At 35.4% G+C, this 23,163-nt stretch overlaps 2 protein-coding genes across 3 annotated transcripts; both read right to left on the bottom strand.

Moving 5' to 3' along the window:
* Positions 1-1,039: 1,039 nt before the first annotated feature.
* LOC135775809 (CD209 antigen-like protein C) lies at positions 1,040-10,736 on the bottom strand. Of its 2 annotated transcripts, XM_065286322.1 has the most exons (7): positions 10,585-10,736; positions 9,502-9,627; positions 7,883-8,050; positions 4,888-5,055; positions 3,665-3,846; positions 2,748-2,863; positions 1,040-1,413 (listed from the first exon to the last, which is right to left on the bottom strand). In XM_065286322.1, the coding sequence occupies exons 1-7, from the start codon at positions 10,673-10,675 to the stop codon at positions 1,251-1,253; spliced, it is 1,014 nt and encodes a 337-aa protein (XP_065142394.1). In that variant the 5' UTR covers positions 10,676-10,736; the 3' UTR covers positions 1,040-1,250. The 2 variants fall into 2 exon arrangements, with proteins under 2 accessions (XP_065142394.1, XP_065142401.1); XM_065286329.1 differs by lacking the exon at positions 7,883-8,050.
* Positions 10,737-13,310: 2,574 nt separating this feature from the next.
* Positions 13,311-21,809, bottom strand: LOC135775833 (C-type lectin domain family 4 member D-like). Its single transcript, XM_065286361.1, has 6 exons — positions 21,657-21,809; positions 20,643-20,768; positions 19,189-19,356; positions 15,485-15,666; positions 15,119-15,234; positions 13,311-13,810 (listed from the first exon to the last, which is right to left on the bottom strand). Exons 1-6 carry the CDS (start codon positions 21,745-21,747, stop codon positions 13,648-13,650), a joined length of 846 nt encoding a protein of 281 aa, XP_065142433.1. The 5' UTR covers positions 21,748-21,809; the 3' UTR covers positions 13,311-13,647.
* Between the last annotated feature and the right edge of the window lie 1,354 nt (positions 21,810-23,163).

Genomic DNA, 23,163 nt, shown 5'->3' on the forward strand with positions numbered 1-23,163 from the left:
CGATATTTTTTCTTTAACAGAAGTCCCATTTCAAAGCAATAACAATAACTGGCCCATTTATGTTGAACACGTGGCTCAACACTGACTCCTGGTTGACAAAAGTGAAATTAGCATAAATACTAAAGAGAGGAAATCTGTTTTTGTTCTATAGGAATTTATTTTTACTTGAAAACAAATAAAGACAAATTGTTTTGAATGACAAACTTTACCTATTTAGTAAAATCAAAATTTTTTGTGAACATTTTTGTTCACCAGGGGGCGTATTACAGAAAAGTCTTAACTTTAAAATCTTATCTTAACTGTTTGGTAACCATGGTAATTTCAGTTAGGACCTCATTTAAGACAAAAGCTATAACAGAATGATGTTCCTAAATGCATTATCTTATCTTAACTGCAGATAGGAAAGTGGTATTACAGAAGCATCCTAACTTGACAAAACATCCTAAAAACAGTCTTAACTTTAGGGTAACCTCACAGGTGTCCTAACTTAAAACTTAAATGAGAGCCAGCTGAAACAATCACATTATGATAGAGCTGCGGGAGAATACAGTACACACTTGACTCAGCATCTATTTCTTGTCTCTATCAAATGTTGAAATGTACAATAGTATCCTAGCACTTAGGAAGAATAATTTTTTTAATTTTTGTAAGTCACATTTGCTAAATGTTTAAATTGAATGGTAACTGATAGATGATGTGCTAAAACACTAATACAGAAAGACACAGACTATGATTACTATGAATTTAATAAAATGTATTTTTCTGGTCCATTGAAATTAAAAGGACAATTCTTTTGTTTACTGTAGCAGCAGCTCACGCATTGCTGGTTGCTTGGTAACAGACATGACAGTTGATAGCCGAACATGATTAAGCGATTTGGGATTTCCTAACTAGAGATGAGATAAGATTTGGTGAAATAAGATGAGAATCCTAAATCAATTTAAGATTTGCTTCTGTAATATGAATTTGTGAAAAATCTTAACTTAACACATCATATCTTAAGTTAAGACCTAAGATAGAATGTTTCTGTAATACGCCCCCAGGTCTTAGAAGGTTAATTAAGTGACCCTAAAACAGTAAATGGTTTAAAATGGATTAAAATCATTTAAATCCTGAGATCAAGCATAGAAAGTACAATCATAACTCATATCAGTAATCCTTCTTCATTCTGCTACATTTCTTATCGAAAACACCTTGAAACTAAACATTTATGAAGATCTGTTGGAGATGAAGATGATGATATGAGATGATTAAGAGGACACATCTGCTTTCTTCTCACAGATAAAGCGCCTGGACATGTGACATGGGGCGTCGTACCAGCTCTTTGCAGCTACGCGATCTAAAACCGTAGTTTTGACCATGTTGCCACAGTCCTCATTAATGTGATTGTTAGGCTCGCCGTCTTCCCAGAAACTAAAAAAAAGGACAATAAAGTGCTACATAAGTTTATCCCAGACAGATTTACCTTGGGTACTATGATTTATTATTAATACACATATTAATGGTCATCTATTTCATTGCTAAAAACCAACGTTATTTTGTGTATTTGGTATAATACATTGTGTTCACTTGGTTTATCGTTAAAAAACACATAATTTTCCACATACCACACATTTTTTAAGCCCCAGATATCCCTGTCTTCCTGAAATACATTGACTTTGTACAAAATGTATCGATCTGAAAAGCTCTGTGTCCCTGATTGGCCAGCTAATCTGTACGTTGTAATTAGCCTAAATACCTCTGACGTCAGCCGGAAATGTGACGCCCCTTACCATGTTTGAACGATTCGCTCACAATGCAATGCTAACAGGAGGAATCATGATAATGTTGGTTTTGTCTACATCACCAATCCCAGGTGTAAACTACAATCTGTGTTTGTTGTAGTCCAAGAAAAGAAATTTACGTTGGAGACGATAACTTGTGTCATCATTTACTTTGGGGTTTGTACCTTTTGCATATCGTTAACATGAACTAATACACACTTACACACCAAAGAAAATGTAAAATTGTGAATCGAAGGATAGGTGCTCTTTAACACAACATTACAACACAATAATAACATAATAAAGGTACAAAAATTGTCATTTCAAAAAGTTCACTTTTGTACCCAAGAGGTGCATATCGATACCTCAAAGGTACACATCTGTACCAAACTCGTAAATATTAGGACCTTTTTAAAAGGTCGGTACCTCAGTGGTGCACTTCATTGAAAATAAAGAATGAATGAAAAATAAATGTGCTTGAAAGGTTCTTCACAGTGATGTCATAAAATAATTTTTTATCCACAAAGCACTGTTTGTAGCACCTTTATTTTTAAAAGTGTAGACAGAGATTCCCTCTGACATTATTATAATATTGTAAAAATTATTTATGATAATATTTTAAGTATGTCGAGGCCAATATTGTTAGTACAGCACAGGCCCGATGCGTTGTGTTGTAGCTGGCAGTAAGTTTGTTATTTTTTATTTTGTGAGTCAGGCAATTACAGAAAGTGTTATTTCAGAGTAAGCATAATGCAACTCATTTCAAACTCCTTTAAATCTGTATTGACAAAAAAGGAAGGAACAATGGTAAGGAAATATAAATTAAACAACAAAGATCACTCGGCTACAAAAAAGAGAAATGAAAGAATATGATTCAGTATTTAACCACATGCTTGTTGTGAAATATATGTTGCCAATTAATATTGAAAAGCTGTTGAGATCTAGAATCGTGCTAACATCTTCGACTTAAATGTTTTCACTTACCCTCCGACCAGTTTGGTTCCATCAACCCAGCGCCATTCATCTTCTGTCTCTTCATCAGTTAGGCCAATCCAGAAGGCGTTCCAGTGACCACGTGGCAGCAGGTTCCATATAAAAGTCTTCATCAGGTCAGGAGGTCAGATATGATTGGAAATAGATGCCATTGATAAGTAATGTTGTCAACATCTTTTTCAAGGTATTAGCTTATAAGTTTCATCTGAAGTCATTTCTTCTTTCACATTACAAGCCAATTCACTCTTTAAAATAAAGATGCTTCACAATTCCATTTTTGTCTAAATAGTTCCATAAAAAACATTTAGAATCACAAATGGTTCTTTGTAGTAAATTGACTAAATGCTAAGAAAGAAATGGTTCTTTGAAGCACGCCAGCCTGAAGGTTTCTAGTATGCTTAAGTATGACTTTAAAGGCATAGTTCACCCAAAAATCTAAATACTGTCATCATTTTCTCACTTTCCTTTTGTTATAAACTAGGGCTGGGCCGATATCACTTTTTCGTGTCTGAAATTTAAGGTGTAACTTTGGACAATTTAAAGTGCAACTTTGTGCAAATTCATGTTGCTCAGCAAGTCGCGCTTTATCCCAAGTTGCCATGATATGGTCTGTGTTGGTATAGGAATCGGATTGTATTCCCCGGTGTATTTGATTAGGGTTGGAACTAAACTCTTCAGGACAGTGGTCCTCCAGGACCCAGGGTTCCCCACCCCTGCCTTAAGTCAATGTTCTTGACTTTTGTTCACACAGCATGCGCTCCAGAAATGTTACAGCAATGTTAGGTCCCCTTTACAAGAGCGATCCCAGAACCAAGGATGCGATTGCATTTATACAGAAGGTGCTCTGGCAATTTACTGGGATCAATGCGCTGTGTGAAAGAGGTTTAAGATACACAGTTTTTATTCACCTGTTCATCAGCTGTAGTGACGATAGCCAGGTGTCCTCCTTGTAGTTTGCAGTAAGCTTGACTCTCTGGCCATCTTTCGCTGTCTTCTGAGATGTAGTAACAGCTGCCTTCGAAATAATGCCAGTCCACTGGGCAGGAACCTGTCGCTGTCACTGGAGTGCATTTTGTGGCAGCCGATGCTTCTATAAATAAAAAAAGTGGCAAACAATTATGTTATTATTGCTATAAAGAGATTTGGAAGTTTTCCTAAAATCCTCACTGAGCAGCATGAAATGTAACACAAAACACTCTTAACTTTGTGTCATGCGAATTTTTCGCTCGAGTTGAATATTTTTAACTTGGGCGAAGACGCGTTTGAGGCGAATAGCGCGTGTTTTCGCAGCAAACGCGCCGCCCATATCGCATCAATAGCATCGCCCCACGCGAGGACATGTCTGATCGCGTCTTTGAATTGACTTTGTATGTAATCTACTCTCGCAAATGGTTGAACTTGCGTCTGGTGTGAATCCACAGTTAGGCGAACATGCCAGAATTAGATTAGTTTTTTTTTTTTTGCAATGTTATAGTGATCATATATAATTATTTATCAGCCTCTTTAATAAAATACATGCAGAAAATACAGAAAATGTGTATACAGTGTTAAAAACTGCAAATGTAAACTGAAGTGTCAAGTATTTAGGGTAAACTCCCATTCCACTTGAGCAATAGCAGGAAACTGCAGGATCTTTATGCTCACTAAACACAGACGATGCCTAAAGAAGACATTTAGTATTTTTCTTTTTTCTTTTTGTGTACATATTTCCTGTATTTTCTGTTTGAATCTTCATAAAACTGATTGAAAAATAAATAATGATGGACATTAAAACTTCTAAAACAACAGGTCTGGTGGTGGTGGCCTAAGACTTTTGCATAGTACTGTATATGTATATTCCAATCTGCAGTCGATTAGTAAAGATAGCGCGTAATTGAACATTTGCTTAGAAAGATTCGGACGTGAGAACCGGACATGGCCAGCGGACGTCAGTATTCTGACCACCGCCCGCTCTGGGCTACATCCCTGACTATGATGTATCAAAAAAAGATGGTCAAAAATATTGACTCATTGGTCTCATGAATCTATTTCTTGTCACTTTTATTCATATTTAAATTTTATTCACTTTTTCATCTTAAATGATTCACTTTTATTATTTTTGTTATTACAAACACACTTTCACCTCACAAACCTAGCGCAGTGATTTTGATCTTCAGCTGTGACCTCTCTTCCTCAAGGTCACTCTTCTCTTTTTTCAGAGTCTGCAGTTCTGCTGTCAGATTGGTCACATTGGTGCAGGTTTCAATCATTTGAGGTTCAGCAGGACTGGAGGGGAGATCCTGAACAGATGAACTCTTACCTAACACAAAAGAGAAGAAAAAGAAAGCAGATGTTGTGAGATAAACATGCAGGGATTTCCAAGAATGAAGAGAATAACATGCACAAAAACTGATGACACGTAATGCATCAGTTTGTGAGGATCAGGCTGAAATTTGTTGTGCTAAACCTGGTGGTTAGTTTTATGTATATATATATATATATATATATATATATATATATATATATATATATATATATATATATATATATATATATATATATATATATATATATATATATATATATAGTCTACATCCCTGGCTCTGATGTATCTGTGTTTAATGATCAAAAAAGTGATTTTTTTGTTTTGGGTTGATTAAACCAGCAGTATTTGGTCTCATGAATCTATTTCTTGTCACTTTTATTCATATTTAGTCTTGTAGTCAGGGTCCGAAATTAACACCCGCCAAGCGCCAAATGCGGGTAGATTTTCCGTTTGGCGACTAAATTCAAAAGGCTATCCGCCACACTGGCGGGTGATTTTCATACCAAAATAGTAATGCAGTATAATGTGTTTGCCAGTAACTAATCTGGGGACGAGGTGAGCTAGCCACAGAATGTCTCTACGCTCTAAGTCTTGCGAGACTTGAAGCACTAGAGATGGTCTGTTGCTAGCTAGTACTGCAGCTAACTTGCGGTCTGCACCTGATATGTGGCGACATTTACCAGGAGTCAGCCAACCTTGGAAATTAAAACTCACAGATGAAAAGGGTGATAAGTTAAATAAAAAAAGAAAGTTTTGTGAGAAATGGAGGTATGGAGAGTTTAGTTTCAAGAGGCTGGCTAAAATATGATGCTGACGCTGTCGTGATGAGTTGTTTGGTGTGTCGCCAGTATGCTAAAGATAAAAACAAAAACAACTAATTTGTCATCGGGAATGAAACGAAAAAACTTGAGAACATTCGTGACCATGAACACAGCAAATTAAATTAATGTATATGTGACAAAAAAAGGCTGTTTATTATTCTGGCCGGTAAAAAATATGCTTGGCTGGTGGATTTTTTCATCTACCAGTCCCTGTGGCAGGTGAGCCAAAAAGTTAATTTCGGACCCTGCTTGTGGTTATTTGGGAATAAAGTTATCTGGAAAATCAAACCTGCAAATGTTCCCACTGGCCCAGTGGCGCAAAAAGTGGGTATGGGCTTTAAAAGCGATGGTATAGCGATGGTATAAAAAAGCATTTTTTTTATATGTAGCTGCTGTTTTGCGTTTCTAAATAATTTATGTATTTCCTCAACAATATATAACATTTTAGAGGACAAACAGGCTAGAGTAGGCGCCCTCATAAGATTCCATATTCAAATTTTGGATAAAAATGGAACATCGCGAGCGGGCACGCCTCTGGGGGCGCTGTGAACGCGCTGAGCGAGCAGGTACGTACAGCTGTCACAGTATGCACACTGTCATTGAAAGATGGATAAAGCAAAAAGCATGTCGGGGGCTAAAAATAGAAAAAGAAAGAGGGAAAAGGATATGCGATGGAAAGCAGGAAGTAAAGCGCTCTCTTGACACTGGAACCCATCGCAATGTTACGTCTGTGTTTTTTATACGAAGAAAAGACAGTAAGAGACCCATTAGTGCAGCATCTCATGTTCTTAATGAGAAGAGGAACCGTCTTGTCAAAAAACTAAGCAACGTTTTAAAAGAAACCTGCCACGTTTGTTTAAAAAACAACAGTCCGATTTTCTGTATGTGTATTACATTAAAAGGTGAATAGCGCTGTGCATACGTTTAGCTAAACCTTAATAGGCTACGTTTTCATAGTTTGCCTTTGGATTAAGTTCTACTGCTGTTTTTACACTGTTGTTTTGCACAGCAATTTAAAATGAAGAAAAAATTATTTACATGCAACAATTTTTTTATTTTGGTGCATCACTAATAGCAGCCAAATGGGGGTTTAAATTAAGGCTAGCTTAATATGCAAAACCGAGGTTGCTGAGCTGAAAACTGGAAAATATAAGGTAGCATGCCATGTACAATAAATGACAATCATTTGGAAAACAACCAATGCAATATCTCTGGTTTACCATGGAATAATGCATAGATTTGCTAGCAAACTTGGAGGCTGGCAAATATTAATGTTAACAGACTGGTTAGTGTTTGCTTATTTTATTAATTGATGTTGCTGAATAAAAATAAAAAATGTTTGTGTGGGAGGGCGCAAAAATTGTTGCTGCAAACCCCTCCAGCACTGGATGCACACCTGAACTTGCCAATCAGAATCAAGCATTCCAACGAGATGTGTAATAAAGATTATTTTGTTGACTGGACATTGATACACAATTTTCATCCATAATGTGTCAGAAAGTTTGCTTAACTTGGCAAACTGAGTAATCTGAACAAACAATTCAAAGTTTATCAAGGGTTTAAAAGTTTCAAGCATGCATTGCATAGTGTTCAATTTGGTGGTAAATATTAATTAAAACGATGACTTTATTTGCTGTTGTTATCACAAACAGTGACTTGACCAATTTTTTTTGTCATTTTTAAGCAGAGTGTTTATATACAGTAGTATAACAGGCCTATTTGTGCTTAGCTAACAAAATTTGATAAGTTGTTCATTATGTAAACATAACTATTTATCTTGGACCAGCTTGCGATTTTAACATAACCTTTGGAATTGGGTGAATAGTTTCTATTTGTTGAGTTTACTCAAAAAAGTGCTTGTTTTTTTAAGTTAATGTTTTTTTTACAGTGTACACTGAAAAAGCATAAAAACCAATGAGCATTTTTATTATTGCTTTTTCATCTTAAATGATTCACTTTTATTATTGTTCTTATTATAAACACACTTTCACGTCACAAACCTAGCGCAGTGATATTGATCTTCAGCTGTGACCTCTCTTCCTCAAGGTCACTATTTGCTTTTCTCAAAGTCTGCAGTTCTGCTATCAGATGGGTTACATTGGCGCAGGTTTTAAACATTTGAGGTTCAGCAGGACTGGAGGGGAGATCCTGAACAGAAGAACTCTTACCTAAAACAAAAAAGAAGAAAAAGAAAGCAGATGATGGCTTTGTCAGATAAACATGCAGGGATTTCCAAGAATGAAGAGAAAAACATGCACAAAAACTGATAACACATAATGCATCAGTGTGTAAGGATCAGGCTGAAATTTGTTGTGTCAAACCTGGTGGTGTGTAGGAGAGTCGGAATATATATATATATATATATATATGTAAGGGATAATGTAGAGGCAGCTTCGCATATTTTCTTTCAATAAAAGAAAATATGACTTTATTCAGTCTTTTCTTCTCTTCCGCGTCTGTTGCAAATGCGCGTGCACAATGACGCTGCTGATGTGTTATCCTCAGACATGTTTGCGAAGATTTTTTTTCAAACTTACAGCGTGCATCTCCCTCAGACTGTAAACAAAGCTGGGGCGCACCAGATAACACGTCAGCAGCGTCGTACATCAGCAGCATCACATGCGCTTCACAACAGACCCGGAAGAGAAGACAATGCTGAATAAAGTCGTAATTTTTGTTATTTTTGAACCAAAATGTATTTTCGATGCTTCAACACATACTAACTGACCCAGTGATGTCACATGGAATAAATTTATGATGTTTTTATTACCTTTCTGGACATGGACAGTATACCGTACATAGATTTTCAATGGAGGGTCAAAAAGCTCTCGGACTAAAAGATCTAAAAGGTCTTACGAGTTTGGAACGACATGAGGGTGAGTCAATAATGATATTAGTTTCATTTTTGGGTGAACTATCCCTTAAACAAAAAATAACTTGCCCTTATATACCGTACTTTAATTTAAAGTCAGTGCCATTGTGTTGCCTCAAGATGCATACCAGTCAGTAATGTTTCTTTCTGCAGCGTTTTTATAAAAGCGACTTTATGCCTGATTTAAATTTGGACATTTGTGCTATTTTAATCTTGTGGTCTGTAAAAGCAGGCCTTTTTGTACCAATAAAAGAAAATTACCAGATGAAGGCCCAATAGGTAATAAAAACAATAACTAAATAAACTGATAAAACGGTTGTAATATTTACCTAAAATCTCAAGAAAAAAATATAGGTGAAGGGGGTTGGGTGACAAAAAGTTTGAAATCCCCTGATCTACTAAAATATTGATTTAAACCTGCATGCAAACCTGTTTTATTTGTGCTCAGCTTCTCAGAAATCAAGGTACAGAAGTTGTCACTGGGACAGTAATCTTTCAAAAAGGTAAACCTTTGTACCCAAAGAGTGTATATAGGTACTTCAAAGGCACATATTGGCAATTCAAAGATACATATTTGTACTATAAATGGTATTAGGACCTTTTTTAGAGGGTACCTTTATTCCTTTATTTTTGACAGTGCAGAAACTTGAGAAAAGTGTAAGATTGATGACTCACGGTGCTAAAAGTTGTCTAAATCACCACTAGTTGATAAATCTTAAAAACAGTCAGAAAAGCAGAAGTACATACTGTGATACTTTGTGACCACCAGGACCATGAGTAAAAGGAGACAGAAGGCAGTCAGGCATGCGGTTGCCACCTTAAAGGGGTTTTGACAAAATGGTCGCTTTCCGTTATTTCGTGGATTGTTCATAACTGTGAAAAAAAAACACATTTGATTTACAACATATGAGTTTTTCACATAAATGAAGCAGCATGAAGAAACAAACAATCTGCAACTCTCAGACACTTATTTATCTTGTCAAGATAAATAATAGTAAGTTGGTGTGACTTGTAAATCTAAGTTGATTCAACAAAAAATACTTTTTTACAGTGTAATAAATATCCTTAATATTTCTTGTACATTTTTAAAATGCTACTCTTATAAATGTAAGTTTTTAAAACTGTAAGAATTTCAAATTAATATTTTGTGTATTTAACATTAGCTTAAAAAATAATTTAAAAGATTACTAAGAGCTGCACAATTATATAAATATAAAAGTTTTAAAAATATATAATTCTTAAATCAATATTATTTGTATTTAATATCAACATAAAACTTGGGTAAATTTAGTGAGTATCTTTAATTATGATTTAATTATGACACATTTTTACACTGTATTATTTGAGTAACGCATTGTTTATTACTGAAATCTACTCTGTCTGACGTGTTTATTTTATACTTTTATTTTTTACTTTAATACTGTGCTGCTCATCTTGGCCAGGTCACTTCTGTAAAAGAGATTTTTAATCTCAGAAAGTTTTTACCTGGTTAAATAAAGGAATAAAAATGAAATAAATGCACTTTACATTATGTAAATACAACTTTTTTTTTTGTTAAATAATATTCACAAAACATTTGGAGAAATTTATGGGGAAAATATTTACAAAACATAGGGATTTCTATTGCATTTATTTAAGATTTTTAAAAGTCCAAAAGTGGACTTAACTCTTATAAAGACTTGTTTTATTATTTTGATTAGGTCTACTCAATTTAATGTGGTGTGAAATAAATTTAATTATTGAAATCTAGATTTTAAAGCCTTAAAATTTACAGTGATGAATTTATGCCTCTGCTGCTTTTACATTATAAAATGAAATAACACAACATACCTGAATGTTGCACATCTGCATCATTGCAGTAATCAGCTGAATCCGGGTCAGGTCCATCGTTATCATTCATTCTCTCTGTGTTCATGTTCATGTTGAGACACTTGAACAAACACACTGCAAACTTCTGTTCACAGCGGTGATGTTGTTTATATATGGAACTGTTTCCGCCTGTTAAGCATGCCGATTGGTTGGTTTTGTATTTACAGTATTTCGCAGTAGAGCCAAGCTCAATTTGTGGCAGTGGCAGCTAGTGGTGGCACTTCAGGCCACAGCCTAAACTGCCACCTGGGCCGGCTATGGGGTTTTGGGGTCCTATAGAACATGAAGATGGGCCGCAAACATGTCGGTGCTATGAATAGTGAGAGTACCAAGCAGCATCTCCAGGTGCTCCTTTGAGAACCAGGAAAATATATGTGCACCCTTGGTTATAATACCATTTATAACACCAGAAGTAATAGCCTATAAAGGAATTAAAAATAGAAAATCTTTGAATTAATTAATCAAGTGGAGATGTTGAACAGAGCAATTGATATTACAAATTAAAAGTCCAGTTTTTCCTGATCCCATTTTTCAATTTTTAGTTAGTGTGTGTAATGCTGCTGTTAGAGCATAAATAATACCTGTAAAATGATAAAGCTCAACGTTCACTGCCAGGTGATATATTTTCTTAAACAGAAGTCCCCTTTCAAAGCCTTCAGCGAATGGCGGTTTGGACGACAGCCGTCTCCCTACCGGTGACGTCAATATTAGAGTTTTTGACTAAACTCCGCCCACAGAAATACGTCTGTCGCCAGCTAAGTTTAAACGGCTCTGCTAAGTTAAGATGCTGTCGAATCACAACACACTAAACAAACTACACAATCAGAACTCATTACATATTTCTGAAGGAGGGACTTCATAGAACAAGGAAGATTTTAAGGACAGTGAAAAACAATGATACACTGTAAAAAAAAAACATTAAAAAAAATGGGATCAAAGTTGCCAGAAGGATTTTGTCAAATTACAGTAAAAAACTGTTTTTTCAAAATTGCATGGAAAAATCGTAAAAACACAGAGAATTTTTTACAGTCATAATTCGTTAAATTAAAGTATATTGCTGTTAATAATTATTATTAAACTGTAAAAATTATGTGAAAATACATTTAAAAAACTACCTTTCAGGTTAATCTCTGTATATGAATGGCTTTTATTAAGTTGCTTTGTATTTATACAGTAATTTACTCTTAAATGTAGCTTATCTTTGCAAAACAACTAAGAACAATGTAGAAAAACCCAAGAATCAAAGACAAAATATTACATAAATAGAGATAAGTAAACTGTGTGAAAAATACCACATTTTTTACACGTGAAACATGAACACATGTTATATTTGGGCACTGTAAACACAATCAAAGTCTCAAAAACACAGAAAAATGGGGACCTTTAAGTTGTAGCAACTCATCTCTTGTCAAGATAGCCTAAATAATATTAAGTTGACATGACTTGTAAATCTGAGTTGAATTAACAAAAACATTAAGACAGCACAGATATTTTACAATGTAATGGCAACATGATTTATCTGCTACACCAACTAAGTAAGGGATAATCCACGGCCAGCCATGCATTAAAGGGTTTTAATGCACGACGTAGAGGCGAAGAACCACCCGACGCGTAGCGGAGGGTGGTTGCCTCTGCGAAGTGCATTAAAACCCTTTAATGCATGGCTAGCCGTGGATTATCCCGCTTATACCTTGCTTATTTGCCAAGTTAAAGCTGTAATTAATGTTTACAGTGTAATTTTAACCGACAGGTAAAAAATGACGGTCATCTTCTTAAGTTAAGGCTCGCACTCCGTCCGCTTTAAATAAAGTAGTGCCATTGTATTGCATTTATTTAAATTAATTATCATATTTATTTAAATTCATTAAATAATTTATGAATGACAGCCAACACTGACAGTGACAATGCAATCTTTATTTGAACTAATCATTTATTTAAATGAATTATGTAAAGTGTGAAATAAAACCGACGTCTCTAACCACGATTACTATATAAGGACACATTACATTTATTGAAATGGATTAAATTAAATGAAAACAAAAATCAAACAGTTGGAAATCTATCTCTCGCTCTCTCTGCAAGTGTAACTGTGTTACTATGGTTACCAATGTTTATAGTAGTGGATTAATTTCTAACTTTAATCAAACTGACTGGAACTACCTGTGCGTTAAACGGTTTTAATGCACACCTTCCAGCCAATCAGAATCGAGTATTTAAACAGACCATGGTATAAAGGTTCTATATACAACTTAACCTGTTTGGTTTCACCCTGTGTAAAAACTAAAATGATTTCGTGCAACTGGTTTCCACCCAAATTCCTATTAATGTCAACTAATTTGGGTTAAGGGTGCACCCAAGGACCTAAATATTGAATCATTTAGATAGGCCCGGCCCTATTATATACATGTACAGTCAAACAGGACAAGGGGCAGAAAAGGACACGACTGATGCATGCATGCACCTAAATGCTTAAATCTAGTCAACAGAACTACATTGTTTTCCAAATACTTTGAGTCTGTTGATTTTTGGGTCGAGATAGTTTGATTTGATGTTTAAAGTCTGGTTTGTCTGGCTTGGTGGCCCTAACAATAACTGGCCCATTAATGTTCGCCTGCTGAACACGTGGCTAAACACTGACTCCTGCTGGAAGAAAGTGGAATTAGCATGAATACCAAAAAGAAGAAACATTTTTGTTTTTTAAGAATTTATTTTTACTTGAAAACAAATAAAGACAAATTATTTTGAATGACTTACTTTACTGATTTACTAAAATCACTTTTTTTTTGTGAACATTTTTAACACATCAGGTCTTAGAAGGTTAAGTAAGTGACCCTAAAACAGTAGACGGTTTAAAATGGATTAAAAATATTTAAATCCTGAGATCAAGCATACAAAGTACAATCATAACTCATATCAGTAATCCTTCTTCATTCTGCAACATTTCTTATCAAAAACACCTTGAAACTAAACATTTATGAAGTTCTGTTGGAGATGAAGATGATGATATGAGATGGATGATGATGATTAAGAGGACACATCTGCCTTCTTCTCACAGATAAAGGGTCTGGACATGTCACATGGGGCATCGTACCAGCTCTTTGTAGCTACGCGACTTAAAACCGTAGTTTTTACCATGTTGACACAGTCCTCATTAATGTCATTGTTAGGCTCGCCTTCTTCCCAGAAACTAAAAAAGGACAAAAAAGTGCTACATAAGTTTATCCCAGACATATTTGCCATGGGTACTATGATTTGTTATTAATAGCTACACATATTAAAGGGCACCTTTTTCATTGCTAAAAACCAACGTTATTTTGTGTATTTGGTATAATAAAATGTGTTTGCGTGGTTTATCGTTAAAAAACACAATATTTTCCACATACCACAGATATCCCTGTCTTCCTGAAATACATTGACTTTGTACAAAACTAATTGATCTGAAAGCGTTGTGTCCCTGATTGGCCAGCTAATCTGTACGTTGTAATTAGCCTGAATACCTCTGACGTCAGCCAGAAATGTGACGCTCCTTACCATGTTTGAACGATTCGCTCACAATGCAATGCTAACAGGAGGATCATGATAATGTCGGTTTTGTCTACATCACCAATCCCAGGAGTAAACTACAATCTAAGTGTTTGTTGTAGTCCAAGAAAAGAAATTTACGTTGGAGACGATAACTTGTGTCATCATTTACTTTGGGGTTTGTACCTTTTGCATATCGTTAACATGTACTAATACACACTTACACACCAAAGGAAATGTAAAATTGTAAATTGAAGGATAGGTGCTCTTTAACACAACATAACAACACAATAATAACACAATATGAATATTAGGTACACTCTCAGAAATATAGGGAACAAAAATTGTAATTTCTAAAAAGTTTACTTTTATACCCAAGAGGTGCATATCGATACCTCAAAGGTACATATCTGTACCAAACTGGTATATATTAGGACCTTTTTAAAAGGTCGGTACCTCAGTGGTGCACATTGAGAATTAAGAATGAATGAAAAATAAAGGAGCTTGAAAGGTTCTTCACAGTGATTTTTTAATTCACAAAGCACCGTTTGTAGCACCTTTATTTTTAAAAGTGTAGACGAGATTCCCTCTGACATTATTATAATATTGTTAAAATTATTTATGATAATATTTTAAGTATGTCGAGGCCAATATTGTTAGTACAGCACAGGCCCGATGCGTTGTGTTGTAGCTGGCTGGCAATAAGTTTGTTTTTTGTTATTTTGTTGTTGAGTCAGGCAATTACAGAAAGTGTTGCAGAGTAAGCATAATTCAACTCATTTCAAACTCCTTTAAATCTGTATTGACAAAAAAGGAAGGAACAATGGGAAGGAAATATAAATTAAACAACAAAGATCACTCGGCTATAATATGATTCAGTATAACCACATGCTTGTTGTGAAATATATGTTACTGAAAAGCTGTTGAGATCTAGAGTCATTCTAACATCTTCAACTCAAATGTTTTCACTCACCCTCCAACCAGTTTGGTTCCATCCACCCAGCGCCAGTCATCTTCTGTCTCTTCATCAGTTATGCCAATCCAGTAGGCGTTCCAGAAACCACGTGGCAGCAGGTCCCAAATAAAAGTCTTCATCAGGTCAGGAGGTCAGATATGATTGGAAATAGATGCCATTGTTAAGTAGCTTACAAGTTTCATCTGAAGTCATTTCTAAAGTCACAGAATGCGCTCCAGAAATGTTACAGCAATGTTAGGTCCCCTTTACAAGAGCGATCCCAGAACCAAGGATGTGATTGCATTTATACAGAAGGTGCTCTGGCAATTTACTGGGATCAATGCGCTGTGTGAAAAAGGTTTAAGATACACAGTTTTTATTCACCTGTTCATCAGCTGTAGTGACGATAGCCAGGTGTCCTCCTTGTAGTTTGCAGTAAGCTTGACTCTCTGGCCAGCTTTCGCTGTCTTCTGAGATGTAGTAACAGCTGCCTTCGAAATAATGCCAGTCAACTGGGCAGGGACCTGTCGCTGTCACTGGAGTGCATTTTGTGGCAGTCGATGCTTCTATAAATAAAAAAAGTGGCAAACATTATGTTATTATTGCTATAAAGAGATTTGGGAGTTTTCCTAAAATCCTCACTAGGAACATGAAATGTAACACCAAACACTTAGACGTGCATTATAAATAATAAACAGAACATTTCTTTAAATCATTTTTAGTACATTTACATGCACTTTTATTCAAAGTGACTTACATTACCATTTACGCTTTACATTTATTGTGTAAGGATGAGCGGGGCACAAACTAATGTAAATACTATTAATGAAAATGATAACTGTTAATACAATATCAGGGGAAATAACTGACAATTATCATTTTGATGCATAATACAAGGATGGTTAGATGAAGGATCATGGATGGATAAATGTGTCGCTTATTGCTTAAATGTGATACAGTAGCTTTATATCATCATGGTTGTGAATAAGGCCAGAGGCACGTGGCCGCAGCCCGCAGGTAATCACAGCCGTGACGATAAAGAGCAATATCACATGACTCCGAGACCAATATTGCTTTTGTACAACAGTTTGACGGCACAAGTTTGAAAAACGAAAATAGAAAACATAAATGGAGTTAAAACTGTTTGTAGGGGAACTACTTTCTTCCGCCATGGATTTGAAGGCCAGAATGACGGGTAAAACTTTCGGCTGTTTGTTTTGAATATCATAACTCAATATACGAAATAGCCGCTTCTCAATATTACCGTTTCTTGGTCACAAAGTGTAGTTTTAGGATTAGTTCAGGCGTGAATATAAAATAAAGTACTGTTCAAAAGTCTTATGCTACGTACACATCAAACGTGGGGCATCGCGTTACTCGCTGTAGATTACTCGCGGGATTTAACTTCGTGTCATGCGAATTTTTCGCTCGAGTTAAATATTTTCACGCGTTTGAGACGAATAGCGCGTGTTTTCGCAGCAAACGCAGCGCCCATATCGCATCAATAGCATCACCCCAAGCGAGGACGCATTGACTTTGTATGTAACCTACTCGCACAAATCGTTGAACAGCTTTTTTTGTTATACTGATTTGTTTCTTAGTCTCTTTAATAGAATACATCCTGAAAATAGAGTAAATGTGTGTACAGAGTTAAAAACTGCAAATGTAAAATAAAGAAGACATTTAGACATTTATTTTTATTTTTGTGTACATATTGTGTACGTATTTTCTGTTTGTATCTTAAAACTGATAAAAACAAGTCTGGTGCACAGTACTGTATATATATATATATATATATATATATACAGTATTGTTCAAAATAATAGCAGTACAATGTGACTAACCAGAATAATCAAGGTTTTTAGTATATTTTTTTACTGCTACGTGGCAAACAAGTTACCAGTAGGTTCAGTAGATTCTCAGAAAACAAATGAGACCCAGCATTCATGATATGCACGCTCTTAAGGCTGTGCAATTGGGCAAATAGTTGAATTAGTTGAAAGGGGTGTGTTAAAAAAAATAGCAGTGTGGCATTCAATCACTGAGGTCATCAATTTTGTAAAGAAACAGGTGTGAATCAGGTGGCCCCTATTTAAGGATGAAGCCAACACTTGTTGAACATGCATTTAAAGCTGAGGAAAATGGGTCGTTCAAGACATTGTTCAGAAGAACAGCGTACTTTGATTAAAAAGTTGAATATAGGGGAAAACCTATAAAGAGGTGCAAAAAATAATAGGCTGTTCAGCTAAAATGATCTCCAATGCCTTAAAATGGAGAGCAAAACCAGAGAGACGTGGAAGAAAACGGAAGACAACCATCAAAATGGATAGAAGAATAACCAGAAGGGCAAAGGCTCAGCCAATGATCACCTCCAGGATGATCAAAGACAGTCTGGAGTTACCTGTAAGTACTGTGACAGTTAGAAGACGTCTGTGTGAAGCTAATCTATTTTCAAGAAGCCCCCACAAAGTCCCTCTGTTAAAAAAAAGGCATGTGCAGAAGAGGTTACAATTTGCCAAAGAACACATCAACTGGCCTAAAGAGAAATGGAGGAACATTTTGTGGACTGATGAGAGTAAAATTGTTCTTTTTGGGTCCAAGGGCCAAAGGCAGTTTGTGAGACGACCCCCAAACTCTGAATTCAAGCCACAGTACACAGTGAAGACAGTGAAGCATGGAGGTGCAAGCATCATGATATGGGCATGTTTCTCCTACTATGGTGTTGGGCCTATTTACCGCATACCAGGGATCATGGATCAGTTTGCATATGTTAAAATACTTGAAGAGGTCATGTTGCCCTATGCTGAAGAGGACATGCCCTTGAAATGGTTGTTTCAACAACTGGCCAGCCCAATCTCCAGACCTTAATTACAATTGAGAACTTGTGGGGTGATATCAAAAATGCTGTTTCTGAAGCAAAACCAAGAAATGTGAATGAATTGTTAAAGAATCATGGAGTGGAATAACAGCTGAGAGGTGCCACAAGTTGGTTGACTCCATGCCACACAGATGTCAAGCAGTTTTAAAAAACTGTGGTCATACAACTAAATATTAGTTTAGTGATTCACAGGATTGCTAAATCCCAGAAAAAAAATGTTTGTACAAAATAGTTTTGAGTTTGTACAGTCAAAGGTAGACACTGCTATTTTTTTGAACACACCCCTTTCAACTAATTGCCCAATTGCACAGCCTTAAGAGCGTGCATATCATGAATGCTGGGTCTCATCTGAGATTCTACTGAACCTACTGGTAACTTGTTTGCCACGTAGCAATAAAAAATATACTAAAAACCTTGATTATTCTGGTTAGTCACATTGTACTGCTATTATTTTGCACAGTACTGTATATATATATACCAATCTGCAGTCGATTAGTAAAGATAGCGCGTAATTGAACATTTGCTTAGAAAGATTCGGACGTGAGAACCAGACATGGCCAGCGGACGTCAGTGTTCGCCTTCCCGGCTGACCACTGCCTGGTCTGTGCTACATCCCTGGCTCTGATGTATCTGTGTTTGATGGTCAAAAAAAGTGGAATTTTGGTTTTGGGTTGATCAAACTAGCAGTATTTGGTCTCATTAATCTATTTCTTGTCACTTTTATTCATATTTAGTCTTGTAGTTATTTGGGAATAAAGTTATCTGGAAATAACAAACCTGCAAATGTCGCCACTGGCTGGCCAATCAGAATCAAGCATTCCAACGAGATGTGTAATAAAGATTATTTTGTTGATTGGACTTTGATACACATTTTTCATCCAAAATGTGTCCGAAAGTTTGCTCAACTTGGCAAACTGAGTAATCTGGACAAACAATTAATTATGTAAACATAACTATTTATCTTGGGTCATCTTGCGATTTTAACATAACCTTTGGAGTTGGGTGGACAGTTCCTGTTTGTTGAGTTAACTCAAAAAAGTGCTTGTGATAGATGACCTTGTTTTTTTAAGTTGACTCAAATGTTTACGTTTACAGTGTACACTGAAAAAAATGCATAAAAACTGATGAGCATTTTTATTATTGCTTTTTCATCTTAAATGATTCACTTTTATTATTTTTGTTATTACAAACACATTTTCACGTCACAAACCTAGCGCAGTGATTTTGATCTTCAGCTGTGACCTCTCTTCCTCCAGGTCACTATTCGCTTTTCTCAAAGTCTGCAGTTCTGCCTTCAGATCGTCCACATTGGGGCAGGCAAAAAACATTTGAGGTTCAGCAGGACTGGAGGGGAGATCCTGAACAGATGAACTCTTACCTAAAACAAAAGGGAAGAAAAAGAAAGCAGATGATGGCGTCGTCAGATAAACATGCAGGGATTTCCAAGAATGAAGAGAAAAACATGAACAAAAACTGATGACACATAATGCATCAGTGTGTGAGGATCAGGCTGAAATTTGTTGTGTCAAACCTGGTGGTTTATGTCATTTTTATATAAATATCATTTTTGGGTGAGTCAATAATGACATTATTTTCATTTTTGGGTGAACTATCCCTTACACTGAAAATAACTTGCCCTTATATACCGTACTTTAATTTAAAGTCAGTGCCATTGTGTTGCCTCAAGATGCATACCAGTCAGTAATGTTTCTTTCTGCAGCGTTTTTATAAAAGCGACTTTATGCCTGATTTAAATTTGGACATTTGTGCTATTTAAGCTATCTTGTGGTCTGTGAAAGCAGGCCTTTATGTACCAATAAAAGAAAATTACCAGATGAAGGCCCAACAGGTAATAAAAACAATAACTAAATAAACTGATAAAACGGTTGTAATATTTACCTAAAATCTCAAGAAAAAAAATATAGATGAAGGGGGTTGGGTGACAAAAAGTTTGAAATCCCCTGATCTACTACAATATTGATTTAAACCTGCATGCAAACCTATTTTATATGTGCTCAGCTTCTCAGAAATCAAGGTACAAGGTTGTCACAGTAATCTTTCAAAAAGGGTACACCTTTGTACCCAAAGAGTGTATATACGTGCTCGAACTGATTTTGCCAAGTGGTTGAGGTCCTCAGGGCAACACATTGTGTTGACCCAAGGACAACATTTTTCTAAATAAAACCTAAACCCACCCCAAACCCCAATCCTAACCATAACCAAACCCTTAAATCAGAGGGACATGATAAGTAAAAAACAATGGTCTACTCTAGAAACAGCTAATCCTGGTTGTAAGTTTAACCTTAAAACAAACTGTAAACTTATTTCTGAAATCTGATTGATTGGTTGATTGAAATGTTGTCCCAGGGTCAACATAATGTTGCCCTGAGGACATCAACTACTTTGCAAAATCAGGAGAGCCGTATATACGTAATTCAAAGATACATATTGGCAGTTCAAAGATACATATTTGTACTATAAATGGTACATATTAGGACCTTTTTTTTACAGGGTACTGCCCCAGTGACAGCTTTGTACCTTTATTTTTGACAGTGCAGAAAACTTGAGAAAAGCTTAAGATTGATGACTCAACCTGCTAAAAGTTGTCTAAATGACCACTAGTTAATTAATCTTGAAAACAGTCAGAAAAGAAGAAGTACATACTGTGATACTTTGTGACCACCAGGACCATGAGTAAAAGGAGACAGAAGGCAGTCAGGCATGCGGTTGCCACCTTAAAGGGGTTTTGACAAAATGGTCGCTTTCCATTATTTCGTGGATTGTTTAAAACTGTGAAAAAAAAACACATTTGATTTACAACATATGAGTCTTTCACATAAATGAAGCAGCACGAAGAAAAAAACCATCTGCAACTCTCAGACACTTATTTATCTTGTCAAGATAAATAATAGTAAGTTGGTGTGACTTGTAAATCTAAGTTGATTCAACAAAAAATACTTTTTTACAGTGTAATGAATAACCTTAATATTTCTTGTACATTTTTAAAATGCTACTCTTACAAATGTAAGTTTTTAAAACGGTAAGAATTTCAAATTAATATTTCATGTATTAACATTAGCTTCAAAAATTAAGCTAAAAAGATTACTAAAAGCTGCACATTTATATAAATATAATTTAAAAAAATATAATTCTTAAATCAATATTATTTGTATTTAATATCAACTTAAAACTTTGGTAAATTTAGTGAGTATCTTTAATTATGACACATTTTTACACTGTATTATTTGAGTAACGCAATGTTTATTATTGATAATCTGAAATCTACTCTGTCTGACGTGTTTATTTTATACTTTTATTTTTTACTTTAATACTGTGCTGCTCATCTTGGCCAGGTCAATTCTGTAAAAGAGCTTTTTAATCTCAGAAAGTTTTTACCTGGTTAAATAAAGGAATAATAAAAAAATGAAATAAATGCACATTACATTATGTAAATAAATTAATTTGTTTTAGTTAAATAATATTCACAATTTTTAATCATGTTAACTTAATCATCATAACTAATTTTTCTGTAGACTTCACTAGGGATTTCTATTGCATTTATTTAAGATTTTTTTTAAAGTCCAAAAGTGGACTTAACTCTTATAAAGACTTGTTTTATTATTTTGATATTTATGCCTCTGCTGCTTTTACATTATAAAATGAAATAACACAACATACCTGAATGTTGCACATCTGCATCATTGCAGTAATCAGCCGAATCCGGGTCAGGTCCATCGTTATCATTCATTCTCTCTGTGTTCATGTTCATGTTGGGACACTTGAACAAACACACTGCAAACTTCTGTTCACAGCGGTGATGTTGTTTATATATGGAAATGTTCTGCCTGTTAATGCCAATTGGTTGGTTTGGTGTTTACAGTGTTTCGCAGTACATTACTGCTGTTGTGTCAAAATGTGAGACGTGTGTTAAAAATCAATATATACTAGTCAACATTTCAAGTGGATCAATAAAGTTTATCAAAGTTGTCCTAAGACAAGAATGGGTATTAGGGATTGGTTTTTTGTAAACTTTTATTAAAGGTTTTGATCCACTTCGAATGTTGACTAGTAGTAATCCAAGAGAACCTCTACAACCACATCCAGTCACTAGACCACATCAAAAAGTGGGTGCAGACTGCAGACATTTTTACAAATCATGGAAAAAGTTACCTTTTGGTTACTATTTATTAGGGATGCACCGATTAGATTTTTTGGGCCGATACCGATTTAAACAGACAACTTCTGGCCGATACCGATATTAAACACTTCTATACAATACTTTACAGTTGGTCTATTAGCTAGTTTATTTCTGCATCAAATTATTTTTACTGAACATGGATTGGATCTAATTAACATTCAACTGACCAACATAATAAGAGAGGCACAAATTAAGCTAAAACAAATATAAGACAGCATGACAACCTTCAAAGGTGGTTTTTGCTATTCAGCATTTATTTTATTAACAACATTAACTCATTTTTTACATATAATGGATTTCTTTATGCAGTTAATTAATAAACAATCGGTATCGGCCTTTCTCGTGCTATTGCCGATATGCAGATGGTTTCAAATCCATCAAAAATCGGCCGATAAATATCGGCGGCCGATACATCGGTGCATCACTACTATTTATAATTAATTTTATCCTGAAGTGTGTGTGCTAAGTACAACTACAGCCGAGTTGTAAATGTAATCTCATGCATGAAGTCAATTTTTGCTCGACATGGTGTACCAAAAGAAGTCTTCACTGATAAGGGCCCTCAATTTTTTAATGCCAGTTTCTGTGGTTTTGCAAAAGAATGGGACTTCAAATATACAACCTAGTCCACATTTTCCACAGTCCAATGGTCTTGTAGAAAAATCTGTTGCAGTAGTGAAGAGAATAATGAAAAAAACAAGAGATGATGGAAGTAGTTTTTATATGGGACTGCTTGCCTATCGTAATACACCTCTTGAATGTGGATACTCACCAGCATATCTCTTGATGGGTTGACGTATTCGTTCTAATTTGCCTATGTGTGAGAATCTTTTGCTGACAGGAGAAGGTGAGAAAGTCAGAAGTTACAAGGAACATCTATAACCTAAACAGAAGGCTTATAACGATAAAGGAACTCGTCATTTGCTGGAACTTTCTGCTGGTGAAGAGATAAGATTCAAGATAAATCCAAGATCTGGAATCAGAAGG

The sequence above is a fragment of the Paramisgurnus dabryanus genome, chromosome 19 (genome assembly GCF_030506205.2).
Source record: "Paramisgurnus dabryanus chromosome 19, PD_genome_1.1, whole genome shotgun sequence".
Lineage (NCBI taxonomy): Eukaryota > Metazoa > Chordata > Actinopteri > Cypriniformes > Cobitidae > Paramisgurnus > Paramisgurnus dabryanus.

Excerpts from the sequence above, each read along its gene's own strand:
- LOC135775809 (XM_065286322.1), bottom strand. The coding sequence starts at position 10,675 with ATGAACATGAACACAGAGAGAATGAATGATAACGATGGACCTGACCCG. Across the intron at positions 8,051-9,501 it reads GGTGGTCACAAAGTATCACA|GTAAGAGTTCTTCTGTTCAG; the intron begins GTATGTACTTCT and ends TTTTTGTTTTAG. Across the intron at positions 1,414-2,747 it reads GGAACCAAACTGGTCGGAGG|TTTCTGGGAAGACGGCGAGC; the intron begins GTAAGTGAAAAC and ends CCTTTTTTTTAG.
- LOC135775833 (XM_065286361.1), bottom strand. The coding sequence starts at position 21,747 with ATGAACATGAACACAGAGAGAATGAATGATAACGATGGACCTGACCCG. Across the intron at positions 19,357-20,642 it reads GGTGGTCACAAAGTATCACA|GTAAGAGTTCATCTGTTCAG; the intron begins GTATGTACTTCT and ends CTTTTGTTTTAG. Across the intron at positions 15,667-19,188 it reads GATCAAAATCACTGCGCTAG|AAGCATCGACTGCCACAAAA; the intron begins GTTTGTGACGTG and ends TTTTATTTATAG.